Here is a 20,035-nt window from a genome sequence, read left to right as displayed (position 1 = left end):
AATCAAAGTCTGTCACTGATTCCTGGCTCTCAGACAATTGATCACCCATTCACAAATTGGCACCGTGTAAAAAAACTAATGCGGAACCAGAAATAAATCGTTTTATGCAGGTGCAATTAGACTCTTACTTGAAAAAATTCTCATCATGCCCCCTATGAAGAAGATATCCAGACATTTGGATTTTGCATTCAAAGGTTAGCTAGAACATGTCTGTCTTTCAGTACTGTAGATTCCTTATTTTACGCGAGTACTTAATACCGAGACCTTTTTATCATTATTTATTATGGTTTACATGCGTCCGAAATATAAAGGCGAGGTTTTAAAATCCGCGAGATGTGATTCTCGCGATTTTACGCGAATATTAATTTCTCGCTTTTAATTAGGAATTAACAGTATACCGTGATCATTTTATGTCAATTAAGTTACATTTGTAGGTTGTCAATTGCCAAACACTGAACAAAACTATTGGGCTATGTTTAGTTAAATGATGGACTTTATATACAGAAGCCATTTTAGTGTTTTGTTTAAATACTAAGTACCATGGTACAGGTTCAGTGAAAGATGCATTAACTACTGTCTGATAGTCCTTGCTGATAGGTAAAATGTAAGTGCTCAATGGATTAAACAGATGTATAGCATCCGGAATACAACAGCACATTGAACAAACAGATATCAATATTTTTATAAGATGTTGGGAGTTCAGTATTAGTTAAAAAATTGAAAACAACAGTTTCCTGTTTGCTATACCACTGTATGATCATTGTATGGGCCCAGAATCACATGTATCAATACAGCTAGATACTTTGGTGTATATCAATAGCAATGGTGTCAAACAAAAATTACCGGTATTTTGTTAAACCTGTTTACTTATCAACCTTCGATGACCTTAATAGACAGTTCATACTCTTGCTTACTTGATTGGTTTATAGGACGACTATTGTGATCTTGGATAAATATACCAGGTTATTACAGCAGAAATTTATTAAAACCAATCAGAGCTCAGATATTATTCAGAAATATTTCCTGAATCTTTTTGAAAAGTGTGTGTGTCTGCCACTTTTCAGAGTTCAGAGAGGGGTTGGTCTCAGAGTCCACATAGACCCAGTAATTTACTTGCATGGGTGGATTGTCTGTTGATAATGATTCAGAAAAACAAACACTATCACCCTGTGATCTGGCATTTCTGATGTTTGAGAAGCTGCAGTTCCACTGGTTAGCCAGGCTTAAGAGAGGCAGTAACAAGGAGTGAAGAGCTACAGCAAAAAGTGCTTGCAGTGTGACAAGGCTTTCTGCATGGTGTTAATGCTGTAAACTGTGTGGATTTGGCCTCAGTTCCCTGTGAATGCTGTGCTTTGTGTGATTGTAGATGGATCCCAGTGATATGAAGTGTTACTCTGTCTGACAAATGCCAGGCTTTACAGTTTTCTTCTCATTTATGACACCAACAAAAAATCTATTCAGGAATAAATTGGCTTCTACTTTCGGTATAATATATGCTATTAAAGTTTAAATGGAGCCCATTAAGTGAAATGAAGTATAATGTTGCCGGATAGGTTAAATAAGAAATATCATTTTCTGGGCTTTGTTAATAGTTTCACTGTTTTAAGTATGGTATTAATTTACATCATAATTGCGTATATAAGGAAGCTTTGAGTACTTCCAGTGTTCTCTCTTCATAGTCTGGTAAAAGAATGTAATCCAAATGCTGGTTGAAATTGCTTTTATGAATTCAAAGACCTTGCCTACCCTTAGGTTATGAAGTTCAATGCTGGTATCAGTGAGCTAAATTGGGCATCATATTTAATGAATGTGGGATGGTTATTTGGTCCATTTACCATGGATTGTTAGATTTGCATGAATTATGGTAAAGTCTTTGTCTAAGTGCATTAAGGAGGATTTGTCCTGGTTGTCATTGTGAGGAAAGGAGGCAGAATACAGTAGTACATGGCTCAAAGTACTCAGTCGTTAGAATGTATGTATTTTAATCATGTTCCTGTTGGGAATGCTAACATAAAGGAATAGATTTAGTCATTGCTGTCATCTAAGCCCTGGGTTTGTACATATGTAAGAATTAAGCTAAGTATCTCTGTCTGCTGGAAGTTTATTTACTCCTGCTGGTAGGAGATGACTCTGGAATGTATTGATTTATTCTGTATACCCCCAGATTGCTGCATGCATTAAAAAAAAACCCAGATCCTACAGCAAATAGCTGTGTGCATCCAGATAAGGAATTCAGTTAATGTAGCACACCAAAGCATCCTCTGTGACAATATTTGTCTAAATTATAGGCAACATTAGATGGGTCCTCATGATAGTCTCTATTATTCTGCCAAAATGTGTAATGATTCTCCTCAGATGTTATCAGTTGATGCCCTAGCTGGCATACACATCTATATCATTGGGGGTGTCATGTGGAATTGTTTTGTTGTTCATTGTTGTATGATGGATGGATGCCTCGGAGTATCACATAGTGCAAACAGAATTTCAGATTCAAAATAAATTTTTATGAATTGGATGCTTGCACCTTTTTATGACAAGCCACATTCACTGCTGAATAAAACATTTTATGTAAAGATGACACACTTGTGTTAAAAGAAAATAATGTAACATGATCATGCATGTGCAGCATGTAAAAAACAGAAAATTTACAGACCATTTCATGTATAAAATGAACTGCTTCTAGATTTTATCTCCAAAGTATGGCAGATTTCTCAAAAACCAGGGTTTTTTTTTATATAAATATTACTTGATGAAAATCCCAGTTGTATCTCCTCTCTTGTAGTGCCATGATTGGTGAGCTGCAGCAAGTTATTTATAGCTCTCTTTGAGTGCCCTGAGACTCTGAATATCCCACATCTGTCTCCAAACATTCCATCAACAGAGCCAGCCATTTGCACTGAATTCATTGAAAAACTAACAATGTATTTTACTGGACATAGCAATTTGGGTTGTCTTTCAATCGTATAAGAATCACATAATGTACTTTTAAGTGTTTTTGTAGAAGTTTTCTGGGTTGTTTCCATCTTCACATTATGCAAGTTGTCTAAACTGAATCATATCAAATGTGTGGCTTTGGAAAACACATGCACTTTAAATTTGTTGTATTTACTTACATGGGTTGAAAGCCTGTCTAGGTTTCCGTGTCTACAGAGCTAGAGATAGCATTTCAGTTGCATGTTTTATTTATTCTAGGTCGTTTTTTTTTACTGAATTAATTTAAAAGAAAGTGTCATAGGTGTCAGCCGATAAAGCCTTTTGCTTACATTAAGGCATAACATTGAGGGCTGCAGTGGTTCAGTAACGTGTACCTATGTAGTAGCAAAGGTATATAGTTTCCATTCATGCTTGAGAGTGAATTGTTTTACAAAGGCTTCCAAGCACCTGGCTAAAGAGATGTGTACTGGGTACTAATGTATACAATCTGTTTTGTGTGCTAAATGTGGACTACTGAGTTTGTAGAGAGTTTTCATTCTAATCTTGGAGCAATTTCACAGTGTGGGAATGGAAAATTCATGGAATGTACAGGATGTGTATTATCTGATAATCTTCTTCTGACAGATGATTCACATCCCCTGCTGAAGCTTCTCTGGGGTGTAAAACTGTTTCCATTGAAGTTTTTTATAAATTTGATATAAGCTCGGCCTACTTAAGTCTAATGAGATCTTTGACTTGCATATTTCAATGAGCGCATGATAGAATGTTATCAATTCATGCTAATTTCTGTGAAAAAAATGTATTCATTTTGGCAATTGCATATTGAAGTGACATTGTACTTTCAGGTCAAGCTAGGTGACTGTGACCATGGGAACAGTTCGTGATTTACACGATTTCTTGGAGGAGGCGGAACTTCTCCACTATTACAGCGCCCTCTGTAACCAGCTGCGCATCTCCACAGTACCTCAGCTAAAGTATGTGGAAGAGGAGGACCTCGCAGGAATTGGCATGTCCAAGCCGGAAATGAGGCGCCTCAAGAAGTTATACAAAAAAGAGTGTCCACATGGAGCACTAGGAAAAATCAAAAAGGTAAAAGGAAGCACCAAGCAGGATTTGTTTACAATGCTATATGTGCAATGAGAAGAGTGAATTATCCCCAGTTCATTAAAAACACACTAGAGAACAAAGTACTGAGTTATATGGTAAGAGAAACAGCAGCTAACTGATGTAATCAGGTGACATTTTGATATCATGTAGGAAATAAGTCTAGGGGCTTGTGCTATTTCATGGAGAGTCTCAGCAAGCACACTGCCTCAAATTTAAAGTATTTTGACCCTATTCTTACGTAAGATGGATAAATTTTGTTTTAAAAGTTAGTTTTTTTTCTTTTCAAGATGAGTCATTTACACTTACTTGATCAATAGCAAGAATAATCATTGACATTTCAATCTTTTATTTTCTTAAAAGGATTGATTAAACATAACGAAGAACATATAATTATTAAAGAGCCCTTCTTTCTGTTTTGGGTGTGTATCTAACATATGATCATTTACTTCAGTTCATTCAGATCTGTAGCTGTTTGTTTTAATCAACACAAAAACTTTACATGTCTGGTCTGTCAAGATAAGCATCTTTTTAAAAAAAGCATCAAACTGAGTATTTAACACAAATGTTCAAGAGAAATCCTGTGGTGTTATATTCAGTTTTGAAGTTTTCTAAAAATAAGTTTGCAATTTTGAGAATTATAAAATCATGAAAGATGGCTTTTTATCAGCATATGAAAATATGACACAAACACTTTGCTTTATTCTGTTTACTCACAATGAGCTGACACAGAATTCACGGTAGTTATTAATTTAATGGCTTTTAAAAGTGCATATCCTTATTAGGATATTATGTTAATATACTTTACAAGTCCAATGAAGGAGCTATGTCTGGACATCAGCCAGAACTAATTACTAATGCCTTTACTTCTGGTAACAAAGGCTTGTAGGAATTAATTCATAAATAAACTTGTCAAAACCCAGAGTAAGCCAGCATGAAAATGCCTAGCACACAGCTCACAGAACATCAAGCGTTCCTGTAAAACATCTGAAAGTCATCACATCAAGTCATAACTCCATGTAAAAGTTTTGTGATTTATGAATTTCCTTGGTAGTGATTTAGAAGTTGAATTGTTTTATCAGGCCAGAGATGCTGTACGGCGAGCATCCTTACGGTTTACAGGAGGAAGTTCTTTAGATTTATCAAAGGACACAGAGGTATCCCTAATGTAGCCGCTAATCTCCCCTTCTACTTAAGCAGGGCATGACTTGAATGACTGATAACTTTACTCCTCCCATTAATTTCAGGACACACTTGCTCTTGTGAACACTCTTAATTCAAAAGTTACTTCTAAAGTGGTAAGAATTGACATGTAACGATAGGAAATCCTTATTGATAATCCTTACTGTTGCTCTAAAACGTATAAACATTCATATGAAGGGCGAAAAAATGTTTGTTCTACTTAAAAATTTCCTGTGCAGAAAATTAATGATTTGAGTTCCTTCAAAAAAGGAAGTCATTTTGAATAACTTGTTTTAGCAAACTCTTTTCTATACATCAATCATTTTCAGTATATAGCATAACAGTAATAAGGATTTCCAATAAACAGGACTAGATTTATTCCATTTTTATATGTATTACTATAGGACCCACAGTTTTTATCTTTTGTTTGGCTGCACATCAAATGATTGTTTACGTAGGTGAGCAATGTTTGGTGGAGCAGCCCCAATTTTTCCCTTAAGACAGGAAATTGTTTGTACTGCAGATTAGTACTTTTGTTTTCATAGGTACATGTATTCTTACATGTGAATATAAAGCAGTTTTTGCTCGACATTAGTATTAATTGATATAGTTGGTACTAACTGTACAAAATTAGTGAGGTCAATAGCATACTTTGATTGCATGCTGTCTACACCATTTGATCTGTAAGAGTTCCTTCCCCTTCTTTTGTTAAGAAGCAGGTAAAGGAAGCGAGCTCTTAAACCACTTGAATGCTCTTGACTTCTAAAGGCATGATATGTAGATGTACATGCTAGCTTTTCATCAATTACATTCAGAACTGTGTCATATATGCTACTGCGATTGTAAACATGTTATTATATTCACCGTGTATGACTAACCTTGCATCAGTATTTATCACCCATTGCCATTATTGAAAACTGATTTATCATATGCATAATCATCTTATAAAGAGAATAAAAGAGTAATTGTAAATATTGTTACAAAAGATTTGTATCAGATTAAGATAAGCAGCCTGTAACAATTAGAAGATTTTATGCTGTTATTACTGCAGAGGAAAACTTACATACATAAGACCACCACATGCATATTTGTGGCTTTATGATTTGAGAAGAGCCTGGTCTCTGTTTTCACACAGGCTCAAAAATGTGAGGTCATCACTTCACACCCCTTCTCTGTTTTATATTGTGACAAGTATACATCGAGTTATACAACAATAAAGATGGAGGTACAGAGAAAGATGGTGACTATCTTGATATTCTGTAGGGATTTATCTTATTTCAGCTAACACTGATATCCTATATTTTCTAGGCTATCCTCACTCGGTCAGATGGACCTGGCCGCACCCTCAGCCCCTCTCCTCCAGAACAGAGGTCACGACCCACATCATACATTGTGTCACCGGGACGGCAAATCATCCCAGCAGAGGCCATCCACATCAACAAATCCCTGGGGGAGGGAGAGTTTGGGGTGGTACAGCAGGGGGTATGGACCACAGAGCGAGGGGAAAAGGTACTTCAAATCAATAGAATTTTGAAGGATTTACGTACCCCGGTAGATATTTTATTGGTTATATATGACATATTTAGTATGCATGATACAGTTTTTAATTGGTTTGGCTAATTTTGCTTTGTAGGTGCAAGTGGCATTGAAGTGTCTTAGTAAAGAGAGAATGGAAAACGGAACTCAAGAGTTTCTGAAAGAGGCAGCCATCATGCAGACCATTGATCATGATAACATTTGTGCAATGTTTGGGGTAGTCATTGATAAAGATGATACTTTAATTTTGGTAAGTATATAGATTTTACATCTATAGTATTGATAGAACATGAATTTCTACAGAGAATGGTCAAAATCAACAAACTTGATATGCTTTTAATTCTTCAAGAAGGAATATGGTCATTTGTCTGAATACCTGCATTGTTTTTACAGGTGACAGAGTTAGCTCCCATGAGATCCCTGCTGGAGTGTTTAAAAGAACCAACACTAAGATTAGACTTTCCTCTTTCAAGATTGTGTGACTTTGCTCAACAGATTTGTGATGGAATGAGTTACTTAGAAAGCAAGCGCCTTATTCATAGGGATTTAGCAGCTAGAAATATTCTTGTGTTTAGTAAACACAAAGTAAGTGACACCATTTCCATTAATGATGAAATTAAGTGATACACATATGATTAAGACAATATTTCTACAACTTTATATACGGTATATGATTTATACTCTTTAGGTAAAAATTAGTGATTTTGGATTATCCCGGGCCCTGGGTGTGGGGAAGGATTACTACCAAAGCAAATACAGTATTAATCTCAAATTGCCCATTGCATGGTAAGTGTATGTAAACATCCACTCTTCAAGGTGTGGTTTTGTGATATGACAGATATAAACCTTGCACCTTTTCTGTGAAGTGATGTGGTCTTGTATTTTTTATTGATAAGGTGTGCTCCAGAATGTATAAATTATCTTAAGTTCACATCAGCCAGTGATGTGTGGGCGTATGGAGTCACACTCTGGGAAATGTTCACTTACGGCTTCCAACCATGGGCTGGTCTCAATGGACAGGAGGTTAGTGTTCTCAGTAATCTATTTAGAATTTAAACTAATTCACAAACTTATGAAATATAACTGTTCATTCATTGAAGACAATTGGTTCGGCTTTTAAACAGACATTATAATCTTTAAGCATGCTTATTAACATACAGTTGTTTTCCTTTGTCAGAATGATGTCGGTTGTTGGAAGTGTAATGTTTATTCTTTATAGTAATGTTTATTCTTTATAGATCCTTGAAGCAATAGACACGCCAAACTCCCAGCGCTTGGAGTGCCCAGACCTTTGTCCCAAGGACTATTATGATCTCATGCTGAAGTGTTGGTACCACGACCCCCAGAAACGACCCACATTTAGTGAAATCAGCATCCTGCTTCCCCAGGTATGTCACTGTACAGGTAGTAATCAGAGAGGTCACCAGGTGTACACAGGTGACAATCTACAGGGTCATCACTGCACACTGCAGAAAATAAACCTTCAAATTTCAATTGAAACATTTAAAATTGATTTAAAGATAGATAACAGAGGCACTCGTTTAATCACTTAACAGTGCCGATAGCTGATGAATTGATTTAAAGAGGAGATTGTTTCACTTAAACCACTGTCAAACCTACATCTAGGTGGAAAAATGAAGTCTGGGCTTGTCAGTGAAATGTTAAATCAGATAAGACCATGATTCATGTTCAAAATATGTGTGTAACTGCACATCTCATCACTTCAATGCATTAAATGCTCTCCTATATCTTAACCTGTTTTCCTTAGAATGCATGTGAAGGGGTAAGTGTGCAGAGTGTTGTGATTTATGTACATGGTGTATGTGTAATGTTGTGAGATGCTGAACAGAGATTCAGGAACAGGAACACTTAACAGAGGAATAAATTGTCAGATTGCTTCGTTACCTCTTGTTTATCAGGATTTCATGTTCAAAAAGTTTGCCTGTATATTTTGATTCAGAGACGGAATTATCTTTTTTGCTTTAATTTGTTGAAGGAAGTGAATGTATTGCAATTCTGCTAGCAGTTATTTTTTGTCTCAACTTGAATGTGAGTTATCATGAGGCCTCTCCAGTTTCACTGAATTCAAACATTTTGTCAAGATAAAAAGAATATAAACTTTCATAATATGTGGTGAGAAGCTTCTCTTTATTGCAGTAGATAGGTTTTGTACGAGATATGTTGCCTCTCTGTGGATTAGTTTTTGTATCTATGTGTTTCAGATGCGACCCATCACGATGAAGGCCTCGAGGGAATTCCCAGAAGTCACTGTGCCAAAAGATTATCTCTACTATAAAGCTAATGATGTTGTCCATGTCATTGACAAAAAGTAAGAAATGGGCAGTTGTTTTTATATGTTATTTCACTTAGCTGTCAAAAGCATCCTTTGTCTACTGATAATTACATACATTACATAAAAGCCAAAAAAAAAAAACTTTTCATAATAAAAGAAAATTTAAATGCCAGTCATAAAATTTTTTATTGTGGTTAAGATGATAAAAATGTCAGGATTTTAATTGAAGACTGTTGAAAACATGCCATGTATATTAACCGATTAAATTTGAGTTCATTTGACTTTCAGCACATCTAACAGTCCTGCCCCTGGGCTGTGGAAAGGCATTTTAAGCAATGGAAAATCAGGTTATTTTGATCCAGCCAATTTTGTTCCCTTCATAGAAACCCGTGCTAGTCCCACCAGTCCTGCCTCTAGAGCACTAACACGCAAAGGTACTGGGGTCCTCTGGATAGGGGAGAGAACTCAATCCAAAGTCCTTAGAGTAGTATTAATTGGTTAAAACCATTATGCTCAATATCTTTAAGTATTCAAGATTTATTTGGAAAATATGAATGATTTTGTCTCAATGGTAAAACATAAGGATACCATATAAAAATCTTTTATTTCAATTTATAAATGTATGCCGTAAAGAAAAGCAGATAACATTCTTTGGATCATGAAAATTTTATGAAATTTAGTAACTGAGAATCAGAGAATCTTTTAAAGTACAAGTATTTTAATGTCCCATAAATGAATCTTTATTACTACAATAAATATATTCCAGGTATGATTAATTTTCAAAACTTTTTCACAAAATTTTTTAGTCATGGTGATTAGCAGTAGTTGGTATTGGTAGTAAACAAATGCACAATTCAATTGATAACAAAGGTGTGGTAGAATATGGTCTTTTGGATAAGTAGCTTGTGACATAATTTACCAGTAGATCATTTGTTTATTGTTTGAAGGTAGGACTACATGTTGATTTAATTGAAGTTAGCACAAAAAATGATTTGAGTTCTTTTAAACGAACGGAAATGTTACAAAGGAAATCATTATTCTGGTGTATGGGTTGATTGTCTTTAAAAATGCATGTCATTAGGCCTAGTAGAACATTTATAAATATTATAGAATCCAAGAGACACTCCAAGGCCAAGTTGCTGAGTGCTGCTATGATCAGTGGGCCACAGAATGACCTGAGACACACGGGACACATAGGTTATGATGGGGCAGTGTTTGGGGACGTGTCCTTCATCGGTGATAACTATGACAAACTGCCGGTCAAGGTCTCTAGCACTGGTAAGCACCCGCTAGATTTATCCGTCAAAAGATTTTCAAATCAAACTTCAGAAGAATGACCAATGTTGATACCTTTCCTGAAACTAATAAGGATTGAAACTTTGTTTTAGTGGTTTTTTTAAAAGGTGTAAAATTGTTTTTCTGTGTATTTTCTATCATTTTTGTAATATTTTCTATTTATTTATTTAGGTAAAATAAATGAGATTCACAGAATCAGCCCTGATAAGGATGGATTTTCAATGAATGGCCATCTTGGATCTGGGCATTCATGGTAAGACAAATTACCATGTTACAAATGTTGCTATAATTACAGAGTGTAGAGATCGATACATTTTTGGTCAGGTGATGTACAGATGTATTCTTTTCCATGTTAACTTGCTCTTATATCTCTATAGGATGATATACTATCTGTTGTAAAATGTAGTCACTTTCTTTGTAAACAGCAGTGAAAAGGATGACAAGTAAGGTGGCTTTAAGTTTTCTAACCAGCTAATATTTTGTTTGATGATTGAGGAGGGTTATACATGGATTGAATTTTATATGTTGATCCATAAAATCAGAGTTTGTGAAGTGGCCCATATTTAGGATGTTTTGTTTAAAGTTTAGAAGTTTAAATGGTCCATGATTATAAACTACAGAATCTGGATAAATTCACTCTAAAGATTGTTATCAGTTCAAATCAAGAATGAAATATGCATGTGATGGTGTCAAGACATTTTCGATCCTTACCAAATTGTCTGCACAATGAAGCTGTTACATAAATAAGTTGCTGATGTGAAAATATTTTGTATCACTTTAATATTGGTACACATAAGCATTTGTCGAAAAATGAAATGTCCACATTATTGACATCTGGAGGCACTCCATTGTATATACATGTAGTCTTTATTTTGAGTTTTTAACAGTCTTTTATACATCAAACTTTTATGTTTAATCTAGCTGTTAAAAAGACATGTATAGCCTTCCTTGATCCTGCTTCACAGAATATGCAGTGGTGGGGAATTAAGAACACCTGCTTCTTGTCATAAACATTGTCCCATTTATCCATATTCCAAGCCAATATCCAGATTACCATTACATGTATTATAATTTTTTGGCTTAACCACATCTATGTATGATAACCATCAATATTTCACCCAGGCATCCAATACCAAATATAAATTGCTTCTTAATTCCTATTTAATGATTTTATATAGAGGTACTTTAGTCAAGTTAAGTGTCTGATACATGCAACATCTGTTTGATATTTACGATTGTTTCCTTGAAATTTCCATTGCTTCATGGAAAAGTCCTCAAGAGTTGAACAGGTACGAGTATCCCTCGTTGTCATCAGCTGTTGACTATATTTAGATGTTGTCAGTTTTACAATGAAATTTTATTACAATACAATATATCTTCATAGTCTAGATTTGATTGATTTATCTCCAGTCTTTAATTTTTCATTTGGCTTGAAATATAACTATGACTTTTTTGTTTACACTGCACCTTCACTGCTGAGTGAACTGATTTTTTTGTTGGACATAAAATTGTGTAATTACTTTGTTAAAATCACCAAGTTGACTTCACCAGTTTGTTTTAACAGAAGTGGAAAACTATATCTTTAAAACAATAAGAAGACTACAAAAGTTAGATTCCTACAAAAATTGTGAAAAATAAGAAGTGAACCCTTCAAAAGTATATTATTTAATAAGCAGCACAGCTTTAAGAATGGACAAGACAACTGTAAATGTTTAAAAGTTTGACAAATACATGTACTTCATATTTATTTAATTTTTGTTTACATTTATTGAGGTACGGTAATTAAAATCAATATGCAAAATTATTGGACATCATTTTTAAGGCTTGAACATTTAAATAAACCTTGTCTATTTAGGTTTTATTTTTGATTTTTCAAATATGTTACATTTACTGTAAGAGAGAAATGTTTATTATTGAAAAGCTATAATTGGAATTGAGTTTAAAGTGTTTAGAGTGACCGAATACTTGGGTGATACATGTAGTTTAGACAGGCTTCACAGGATAAGAAAGATATCATGGAGCTTAAAAATGCTTTGCAAGGGAAATAACTGGTATTGTTGCATTACAAAGAGATGGTGTTGGTTTTCTTTATTAAAGTATCTGGCTTAATGAAAAGAATTTTATAATGAATATTCTCGTTGAACATCTAGAGAGAGAAGGAAACCTTTATAACTACACATGAATATTGAAAAAAGTTTGGTACTGAATTCCTTTCGGGCAGTGGTCTCTTTATAAACCTTTGTTCTGATTTACTTGTAGGATAAGCCAGGAATCAATTGACAGTACGTTTGCACTGAAAAGTGATGAAAATCCCCACAAGAGCATGGAGTACACGGATATTGATGATGATTCCATTTTTGCAGATTTCAAGATGCCTGATATATCTGTGAGTACCGTAACTGATGAAAGAAATTAATTACAAGTAAAAAATGTACATGCAAATGAATGTAGGGATCATATAGATTTGTGATGTGATTTACCAATGATGATTCGAGTTTCTATGAATATACACTGCATAGATGTTTTTAAATTAAAAGGTAAAGGTTGTATTATTTAACACTTTTACTATCATAGCTGATCTCTCTTTCTCTTTTAGAGTTCTTTTGACCTTGGTCCTTCATTCATGGACGAAGTTCTTAGAGCTTTGAATGAAAAGGAGTCTAAGCTGGAATCTCCAGAAAAAGAGACCACCCCATTACAAGAAGACACCAAGTTCAGCTGGGAGGAAACGCAGGAAAAGAAACAGAGTCCTCCCCCCTTGCCGGCTCAGCCCCCCAGGATGGTAGGGTGATGCTTCTGTAGTTTGGTCAGAGTGATTTATGAAGTTGCTCTTGTAACCCTAACCGAGTTCTGTAGCACCTCACCATAACATTGCAGCGTATATTCAGTGGCTCTATGTGTAACCAGACTTGTAACAGATTTGCACAGTTTAGCTGCTGGTGTTGGGATTTTTTTTTCATGTTTCGTATTCATGTTGGGGAGAACATTCATTGGAATGATTGTATAATCACCTAAATCTATACTGCAATACAAGGGGAGATGAAACAGGGTTTTTTCGTTAGAGGGTCAAGAGCAAATTCATATATCGCAAGATAAAAAAAATGTGAAATCTACAAATACATATATGTATATTAGTTTCAACTCATCTTAACTGTAAAATCTCTTAATATTAAGTAATAATCTGAATGACTTTGGCATGAACTTAAATGATTTCTTTTCAAAAAAATTCTATCTGAAATATTTGATGATATATAATTTTTCAATTCTCTAAAGGCATGATCAATGAATGAAAGATTTATAAATTGCTTTTCATATACATATTTCTTGAATGATTTGTATATCAACATTCTCTGCATACTGCTTTTCCATTTCTTCGAAGGAAACAAAACGCGAGACCCCAAAGCCTGAGCCTCGAAAACAAGCTAAGGTCAAACCAATGTCATCCTCAGATGAGAAACGCATGGAAAGTGCCATTGCAATGGCCAATGAATTTGCTGCACACAGCACCAAAAGTCATATGATTGATGCTCAAAGCCCTCCCACTTCTCCTATCAGTGATAAAAACATTTTCGACTCTGAAAACTCTGAATCTCCAAAATTGATGAAAAAACTAAAGAACTCAATAAAAAAGAGTCCAAAAGCTGAAAAGAAAAGAACATTTTCTGAAGAATTTTCAAATAAGGCTGACCTGGAGGAGGATGTACCTCCTGCAGCTCAGGAAGCCTATAACATGCTAGTTGTGAGAGGTTCCATCAAGGATACATCAAAGTCAGAGGAGAAGTCCTTTGATAGAGAGTTTCGATTAGATAGGGGAAGTGAACGGGAGAGCCGTGTGAAACAGGACAGTTACGGGTTACAGAGGTCAAGCCCAGCCAGACAGGACAGTATAAACAGTTACTCTTCCAGCACCTCCGGACAGGAGAGCTGGAGATCACCACCTGAAACTGTATCCAGGCAGGATAGCTGGAGTAACAGGGATATTCCAGCTCATCAGGAGAGCTGGGGCTATAAGAGAGAAAGTCCTGCAAGACAAGACAGCTGGAATATGAAGAGGGAGAGTCCAGCCAGGCAGGACAGCTGGAGGAGCAAGAGTGAGAGGACTGCAGTTCCTCTAGCTAACACTGCAGAGGTGTTCCTGGATTCTCAACTGGAGGAACCGGTCAGACCAACACCAAAACCCAGGGCTGATCGGTCAGAAATCCCTGTTCCAGCTCCTAAACCAAGAGCAGAAATTGTTCAGAGGGTAGAGCCTGTTCAGCGTCCTCAGAGACCGCCACCCTCAATTCCCAAATCCATGGATTATGATCTGAAAGTGGATTTGCCGGAAGAGAAAGTGAACGGTGTTAATAAGCGATTTAGCACAACTAGTGACCACAATTCTACAGCAAGTTCAGAAAGTGAGGACAGTAAAAACCAGATTGATGTCTTGCGTATCGATTTACCAGATTCTTATGATGTGAGAAAGGGAAATAGCTCTGACACATCATCCAAAGATTCACAGCAAGATGAATATTCAAGAAATGAACCATCTCGCAAAGATTCATTTAAAAATGATTTATTGTGGAGTGAAGACTTCAGTGAACCATCGCCTCGTGAAATAATGTCAAAGTTGGCAAGAGAAAGCAGAATACGTAGATCCCTTGATCATCAGCGCGGGGCTCTAGGTGATGGGCTGGACTCTGGACCATCAAGAAATATTAGAGAACCACAAGGAATACCAGGCAAAGGAATCAGTGCAGCAAATGATGATGAAGAGGTGGATACTAATCCCTTGCGCATGTTAAGAGGTGGTGCTATCCCCACAGTCCGCGGAGGGCGTGTCGGACAAGGTACGGTTTCTAATGTCTCTTCTGTTCCTCCTAAATTACGGGTAAAACTCCCCGCCCTGCACCATTCGCTGAGTGTTGACTCTGGGACTAATCGTGTTGAGCATGTGAATGAGGGTGACAAATCCAGTTGTGGAATTGATAATAACCATAACAAACGGTCCTTAAACAAACCCCCTGCTGTTCCACCGCGATCCTACAGCATCAGTGATGCTGGTTCCCATAGGAACCCAGTTCCACTGCCTCCACGAAAGCCTCTTAGAAAATCAACGTTAAACGCACCACCTCGGGAGCGAAAGTACCCTCTGTTGCCTAACGATGACCCAGGTCACACTACTAGCTGTTCATCGAATGTTGCACGGTCGTCCACCCAAAATACCCAGACCAAGCATGACTGTGATGTAGATTCCTCTGCTCCCCCACCACTCTTACCGAGATCTAAAAGTGTCTGTAATGACAAGGACCTTAGTGAGGAGGAGGATGACAATGACAGTGTATTCATCGTCGATGACGACGCCCCCCAGTCCAATTTCGAACCTCATTCTAATCTAAATCAAAATGTTTCAATGCATCCTCCTCCATTAGGACTAAAGAAAGGTCCTAATTCTTTGGATTTAGATAAATACTCACCAGTTAAACTGCAAAATGGCTCTAGTACCAACAAAGCAGCCACTTTCCCTCGAGGCAAATATCGACTTCAGAATGTTAACTGTAATTTAGAACAGTTAGGATTTTATAACCGTCCTGATCCTTTCTGGGATAAATCTCTTGTGGTGGCAGGTCGTAATTATTCTGACCCTCTTGGGAGTTCTGAGGAAATCTCGCCACTAATGCTTGCAAACTACAAAACGAGTGACGGTGTTAGTTACGAAGACTTGCTTGATTTTGCATTAGATAGGTATGGCATTTTTTATATGTCTCTTCCTGTGTATTATATTCATCTAAACTCTTCACCATATATGTTTTGTATACGTATATATCTTTGCCACCGCTCTTATAACATGGAAGCAGGTTTGGTGTGTATACAATGCTTGAAAGGAAAAGAGCATTTATATTCCAAATCTGCTCAAACCCATCTTTCATGTGGAGACCATTGCACGGGGAATTTCTGTTGACTCGGAAAACTAGAGAAGTGTCCCATGATAGCAAAAAAAGTAACATACACTCCCAGTTAACACAATAAGATCCCCCCCCCCCCTCAGTTTTAGAGATTGCTGCTCTATGTGATTAAACAGTCTCATCTTATGACAAAATCCAATTGGTTTGGTTTTTTTGTGATTAACAAGACAAATCTAAAGTTTTCTTGTCGTAAATTGGCAAATTGCATGCTAACATGACATCAGAAATGACCCAGAATGCTCTGCCTGTTATCAATATTTCTCCTTGTGTTTTGTTTCAGTATTTTATTTGGATCTTTAAGTGTGGCCATTATGCTTTCTTCCTAAGGTAGAGCTTTCATCTCACTAGCTATTTGATGTTGTGTCTCTAATTTCTATTAACCAACTGCACCTGACTGTCTGTAGAGTAGTGTTTGGTAACATCATTTTATTTGGTTATAGGATATTTCTTTTGGTGATCAATGTTCATTTTTGCATGATTTTCCCCTGTATTATTTGCTAGTACCAGTAGTGTGTTGTAAAAGGATAATGCCATTCGTATCTATGTGTAGCCACATTTCATCAATGGGGCTTATCAAAAGTGAAGAAAATTTGGGGGCTTGGTCACAAAACGTACCGGGTAAATGCATACAAATTGAAAATAACTGAAATGCATGAGTTTGGAGATGATCAATTCCAAGATATTTAAATTAACAAAGCAAGCAAGAAATTCAGTGCCTAACAGCATGTCAAACAAGTCACTGGGGTGGGCTGTATTTTCATATAGACATTTTTCATTGGGCAGTGGGGGTAAGTAACATTTTCTGTTTGGTCAAGAATGAAATTCTTACTGAAATTTTGTTGACCCAATTTTCGTACACTTAAGACCAGTTTGATTTTTTTTCACTTTAGGGAGAAGAACAGCCCGGAGATAGAGACAATGCTTAAAGTATTCTGTAATGAAGTAAGTATCATTCAGGGCTGTTAACAATGCTAGAAAATTTTATATCATTAAACAAGAAAAAATAAAACCACATTTGTCTTGCAGTTATCTAAGCAGTTCAATGTTTTTTTTCCTTTCATATAAAATATTTTGGCTTTTATATAATGAAAAAGTAATGCTAAGGGGAGAAACTTGTGTTTTTGTGTGTAGGTGAGTGTCCAGGACTGTAAGGCAGCCCTTGAAGATACGGGGAGGGACGTACTAATGGCCATCAAATATCTGAAGCTCAAACAGCTGCTGAGTCTGGACCTGGGGGACATCAACCACTGTAAGGAGGCCCTGGTCTCTTGTGACTGGGACGTCCCCCAGGCCGTCGATTACGTCTTCTCCCAGGGCCCACCCAGTCCCGAGTGTGTGGACGTTTAGGTGACGCTCGGGGCTCGACAAGGGCTCTTATATAGCCCGATATCCTGACACTACTTGCTTGTTAACAGAGCTGTGTAAAACAATACTCATTTACTGAATGTGATGTTTATGTACATGTACTTTCTGACTATTGACCTTGGAACAGTATCGCACCTTATTCTGCTGATTCAGTGTCATAATGCGGCATTCTTCACAGCTGTTCACTGCTGCCATTGGTTGTGCGCTTATTATACTTAAATATTATTTATTTTTATTAACATTTCAACAAAAACCAATGTTTTTGAGATAAAACATTTGTAGCAACTTTTATTTTATTTTGTAAGTTGCTTTATATGAATGCATGTTTATGTAAAAAATTGTATTGCATCAACTAAGGAGTCTGCTACTATTACCTACATTTATGTGCTTGTAGAATAATTGTTTCTCACACCGGTACACATTGCTCAACTCACTAAAGAGTTTAGGCAATGGAGGTTACCATTTTTAAAGGTAAAAACAGAAAATGATTTCATTGCTGAATTGACTTAGAGTCTTTCCATTTACTTGCCAGTTATTTCACAATACCAATACCCATGTACCTGTATTCAGTACAATGCAATGGAACCTATGTTATAATAAGTAGCATAATAACCGAGATAGACTGTATCTACTCTAATAACCAATCCTCTTGTAAAATGTATTACAATATCTACAGTATTACATATAATAAAAGAAATGCTATTTGTATTTTATGAAAATATCTACAGTATATATGTTTTGGTAAAATTAGCATCATGATTGCAAAGGAAAACGAACAAAACCGACCCGCTAGTGCTGTCAACCTGCTGAAAAATGGAACCTATTTGAAGATTTCTATGTATATACTTTGTACATACTAAGTGTAAGTCTATATATAACAACGTGCAATAATTTGAGCTAGTTCATTCTGTGTCCTCCGTGGGTCTGTGTGTTTGTGAGCAGGGATATGGTGCCTCTCCGCTATATGCAATCATCGTCCTGTCGTGCCATATTACGCTCCATAGTGTCACCCCCCTTGTATCTCCTCATTGTCATGTTTTTGCATTGTTCTTGTTCAGAATTGTGTTAGTTCTTAGAAGTTTGTCAAATGAAGGACTAATTAATGATTAAAAAATACAATTACATGTAAAATCATCTTTTGTGTTTTTTGTTAACTTTGTATTGCATATAATACACATGTACTGGTACGCAATTTATGTGTGGTGTGGTTGGGGATGAAGATTGAAAAGAATCTGAGTGGCCTTGAGTGACATAGTCTTCCTCTGTTCTCGTGCTTCATGTATTAAAGTGGATTTTATCAAATACTGGGACAGTGTACTGTAGTAACGTCATTAAGGTCTTCCGTTTCCAACGGAAGACCTTGTACTGATTCTGTTGGAAATTCTTCATTATTATTTTTCTTCTTCTTTTTCTTCTAGACGTTTCTTTAAACTGTAATATCTCGCTTGTTTGTCGTTAGATTTTATTGAAATTTTCAGGGTTTATTGGAAATGACAATAGCTTACTATAGCACAAAAAATTGTGAAATCGCTACTTCCGGTTTTGAGTTATTCCCCTTTGAATATTTTTTTAGTGGGTCTCGTGTACCTGCAAAGGCTCCGAGTTGATCCGTAGCAAGTAGTTTTAATTTACAAATCTTTAATGTAGACATCTTGAACGTTGTCCTCCTAGTTTTACATGTTTGATTAACCCACGTTTACTTCTTAAAAAATTAGATCGAAATTTATGTTTCAAAAAATGTTAAATTTTGCTTATATCTTTGCTCAATAACGTTTTAGTTGTAATTTTTTTCTAGTCACATATAGAACAAAAGTTGTGCAGAATATTAAGAGCTTTCATTTGATACCATAAAAAAGGGGCTAGCCCCTAAAATGAGGGGTCTAGATCCCTTAAAAGTATTTGCCTCATAACTCTAAAACGGTAAATTTTTCGATATGGGCGTCGCTGCAAAAAATGTTGTTTGTGACTTTATTGATCTCATAAAACTGTTTTTGTGTTCGGATATTGCATAATATGAGGGTAAAAAGTAATACGTGCTGACCAGTACCCGCGGCAATTTGGCCAAGTTAACGAAACTCTCCCTCGCCCGCGGCCGAGAAAATCGGTAACCATGGTCGCGGCTGGGCTACCTAGCTAGCGGTCAGCGGTTATTTAATACACGAGAGTTGCGTCTCTCAAATATGAGTTTATTTAGCCGCAAACTCAAGAATTGTTTTAGTTTTGATTACACATAAAAGCTTATGGACTAAACGATTAGGTGTCATTTCAGAAATCGTTCAGTTAATTAATAAAAGCTATGTCATTTTCAATCTAAAGCAATATCAGACATAGATCAATTGTGGGTTTCAAGTTTAAAATAAAGAACTTCTATTTGATAGAA

General features: G+C 36.2%; 1 protein-coding gene across 19 annotated transcripts in view; it reads left to right on the top strand.

The window, feature by feature from the left end:
• LOC105318054 (activated Cdc42 kinase-like) overlaps positions 1–18,790 on the top strand; it is a 28,796-nt gene extending 10,006 nt beyond the window's left edge. For 6 of the 19 annotated variants that reach the window (XM_034483098.2, XM_034483100.2, XM_034483103.2 and 3 more), the window contains 20 exons: positions 3,780–4,023; positions 5,121–5,195; positions 6,529–6,729; positions 6,854–7,006; positions 7,150–7,341; positions 7,445–7,542; positions 7,653–7,779; positions 7,995–8,144; positions 8,525–8,539; positions 8,979–9,085; positions 9,338–9,483; positions 10,160–10,327; positions 10,517–10,598; positions 10,771–10,788; positions 11,617–11,634; positions 12,605–12,731; positions 12,942–13,127; positions 13,725–16,069; positions 17,181–17,232; positions 17,422–18,790. In XM_034483098.2, coding sequence (XP_034338989.2) covers positions 3,802–4,023; positions 5,121–5,195; positions 6,529–6,729; positions 6,854–7,006; positions 7,150–7,341; positions 7,445–7,542; positions 7,653–7,779; positions 7,995–8,144; positions 8,525–8,539; positions 8,979–9,085; positions 9,338–9,483; positions 10,160–10,327; positions 10,517–10,598; positions 10,771–10,788; positions 11,617–11,634; positions 12,605–12,731; positions 12,942–13,127; positions 13,725–16,069; positions 17,181–17,232; positions 17,422–17,637 — 4,698 coding nt within the window. In that variant the 5' untranslated portion in view covers positions 3,780–3,801 and the 3' untranslated portion in view covers positions 17,638–18,790. Of the gene's footprint in view, positions 1–1,325; positions 1,485–3,302; positions 3,325–3,779; positions 4,024–5,120; positions 5,196–5,285; positions 5,337–5,932; positions 6,446–6,528; positions 6,730–6,853; positions 7,007–7,149; positions 7,342–7,444; positions 7,543–7,652; positions 7,780–7,994; positions 8,145–8,524; positions 8,540–8,978; positions 9,086–9,337; positions 9,484–10,159; positions 10,328–10,516; positions 10,599–10,770; positions 10,789–11,616; positions 11,635–12,604; positions 12,732–12,941; positions 13,128–13,724; positions 16,070–16,570; positions 16,618–17,180; positions 17,233–17,421 lie in introns of those variants that run through there. The other 13 variants (XM_034483114.2, XM_034483117.2, XM_034483115.2 and 10 more) reach the window with 11 other exon arrangements.
• The last annotated feature ends 1,245 nt before the right edge of the window (positions 18,791–20,035 follow it).

This window comes from Magallana gigas, chromosome 3, assembly GCF_963853765.1.
Source record: "Magallana gigas chromosome 3, xbMagGiga1.1, whole genome shotgun sequence".
In the NCBI taxonomy this organism is placed as follows: domain Eukaryota; kingdom Metazoa; phylum Mollusca; class Bivalvia; order Ostreida; family Ostreidae; genus Magallana; species Magallana gigas.
Note: the sequence above shows the minus strand (reverse complement) of the source record. Positions and strands in the feature narration are given on the sequence as shown.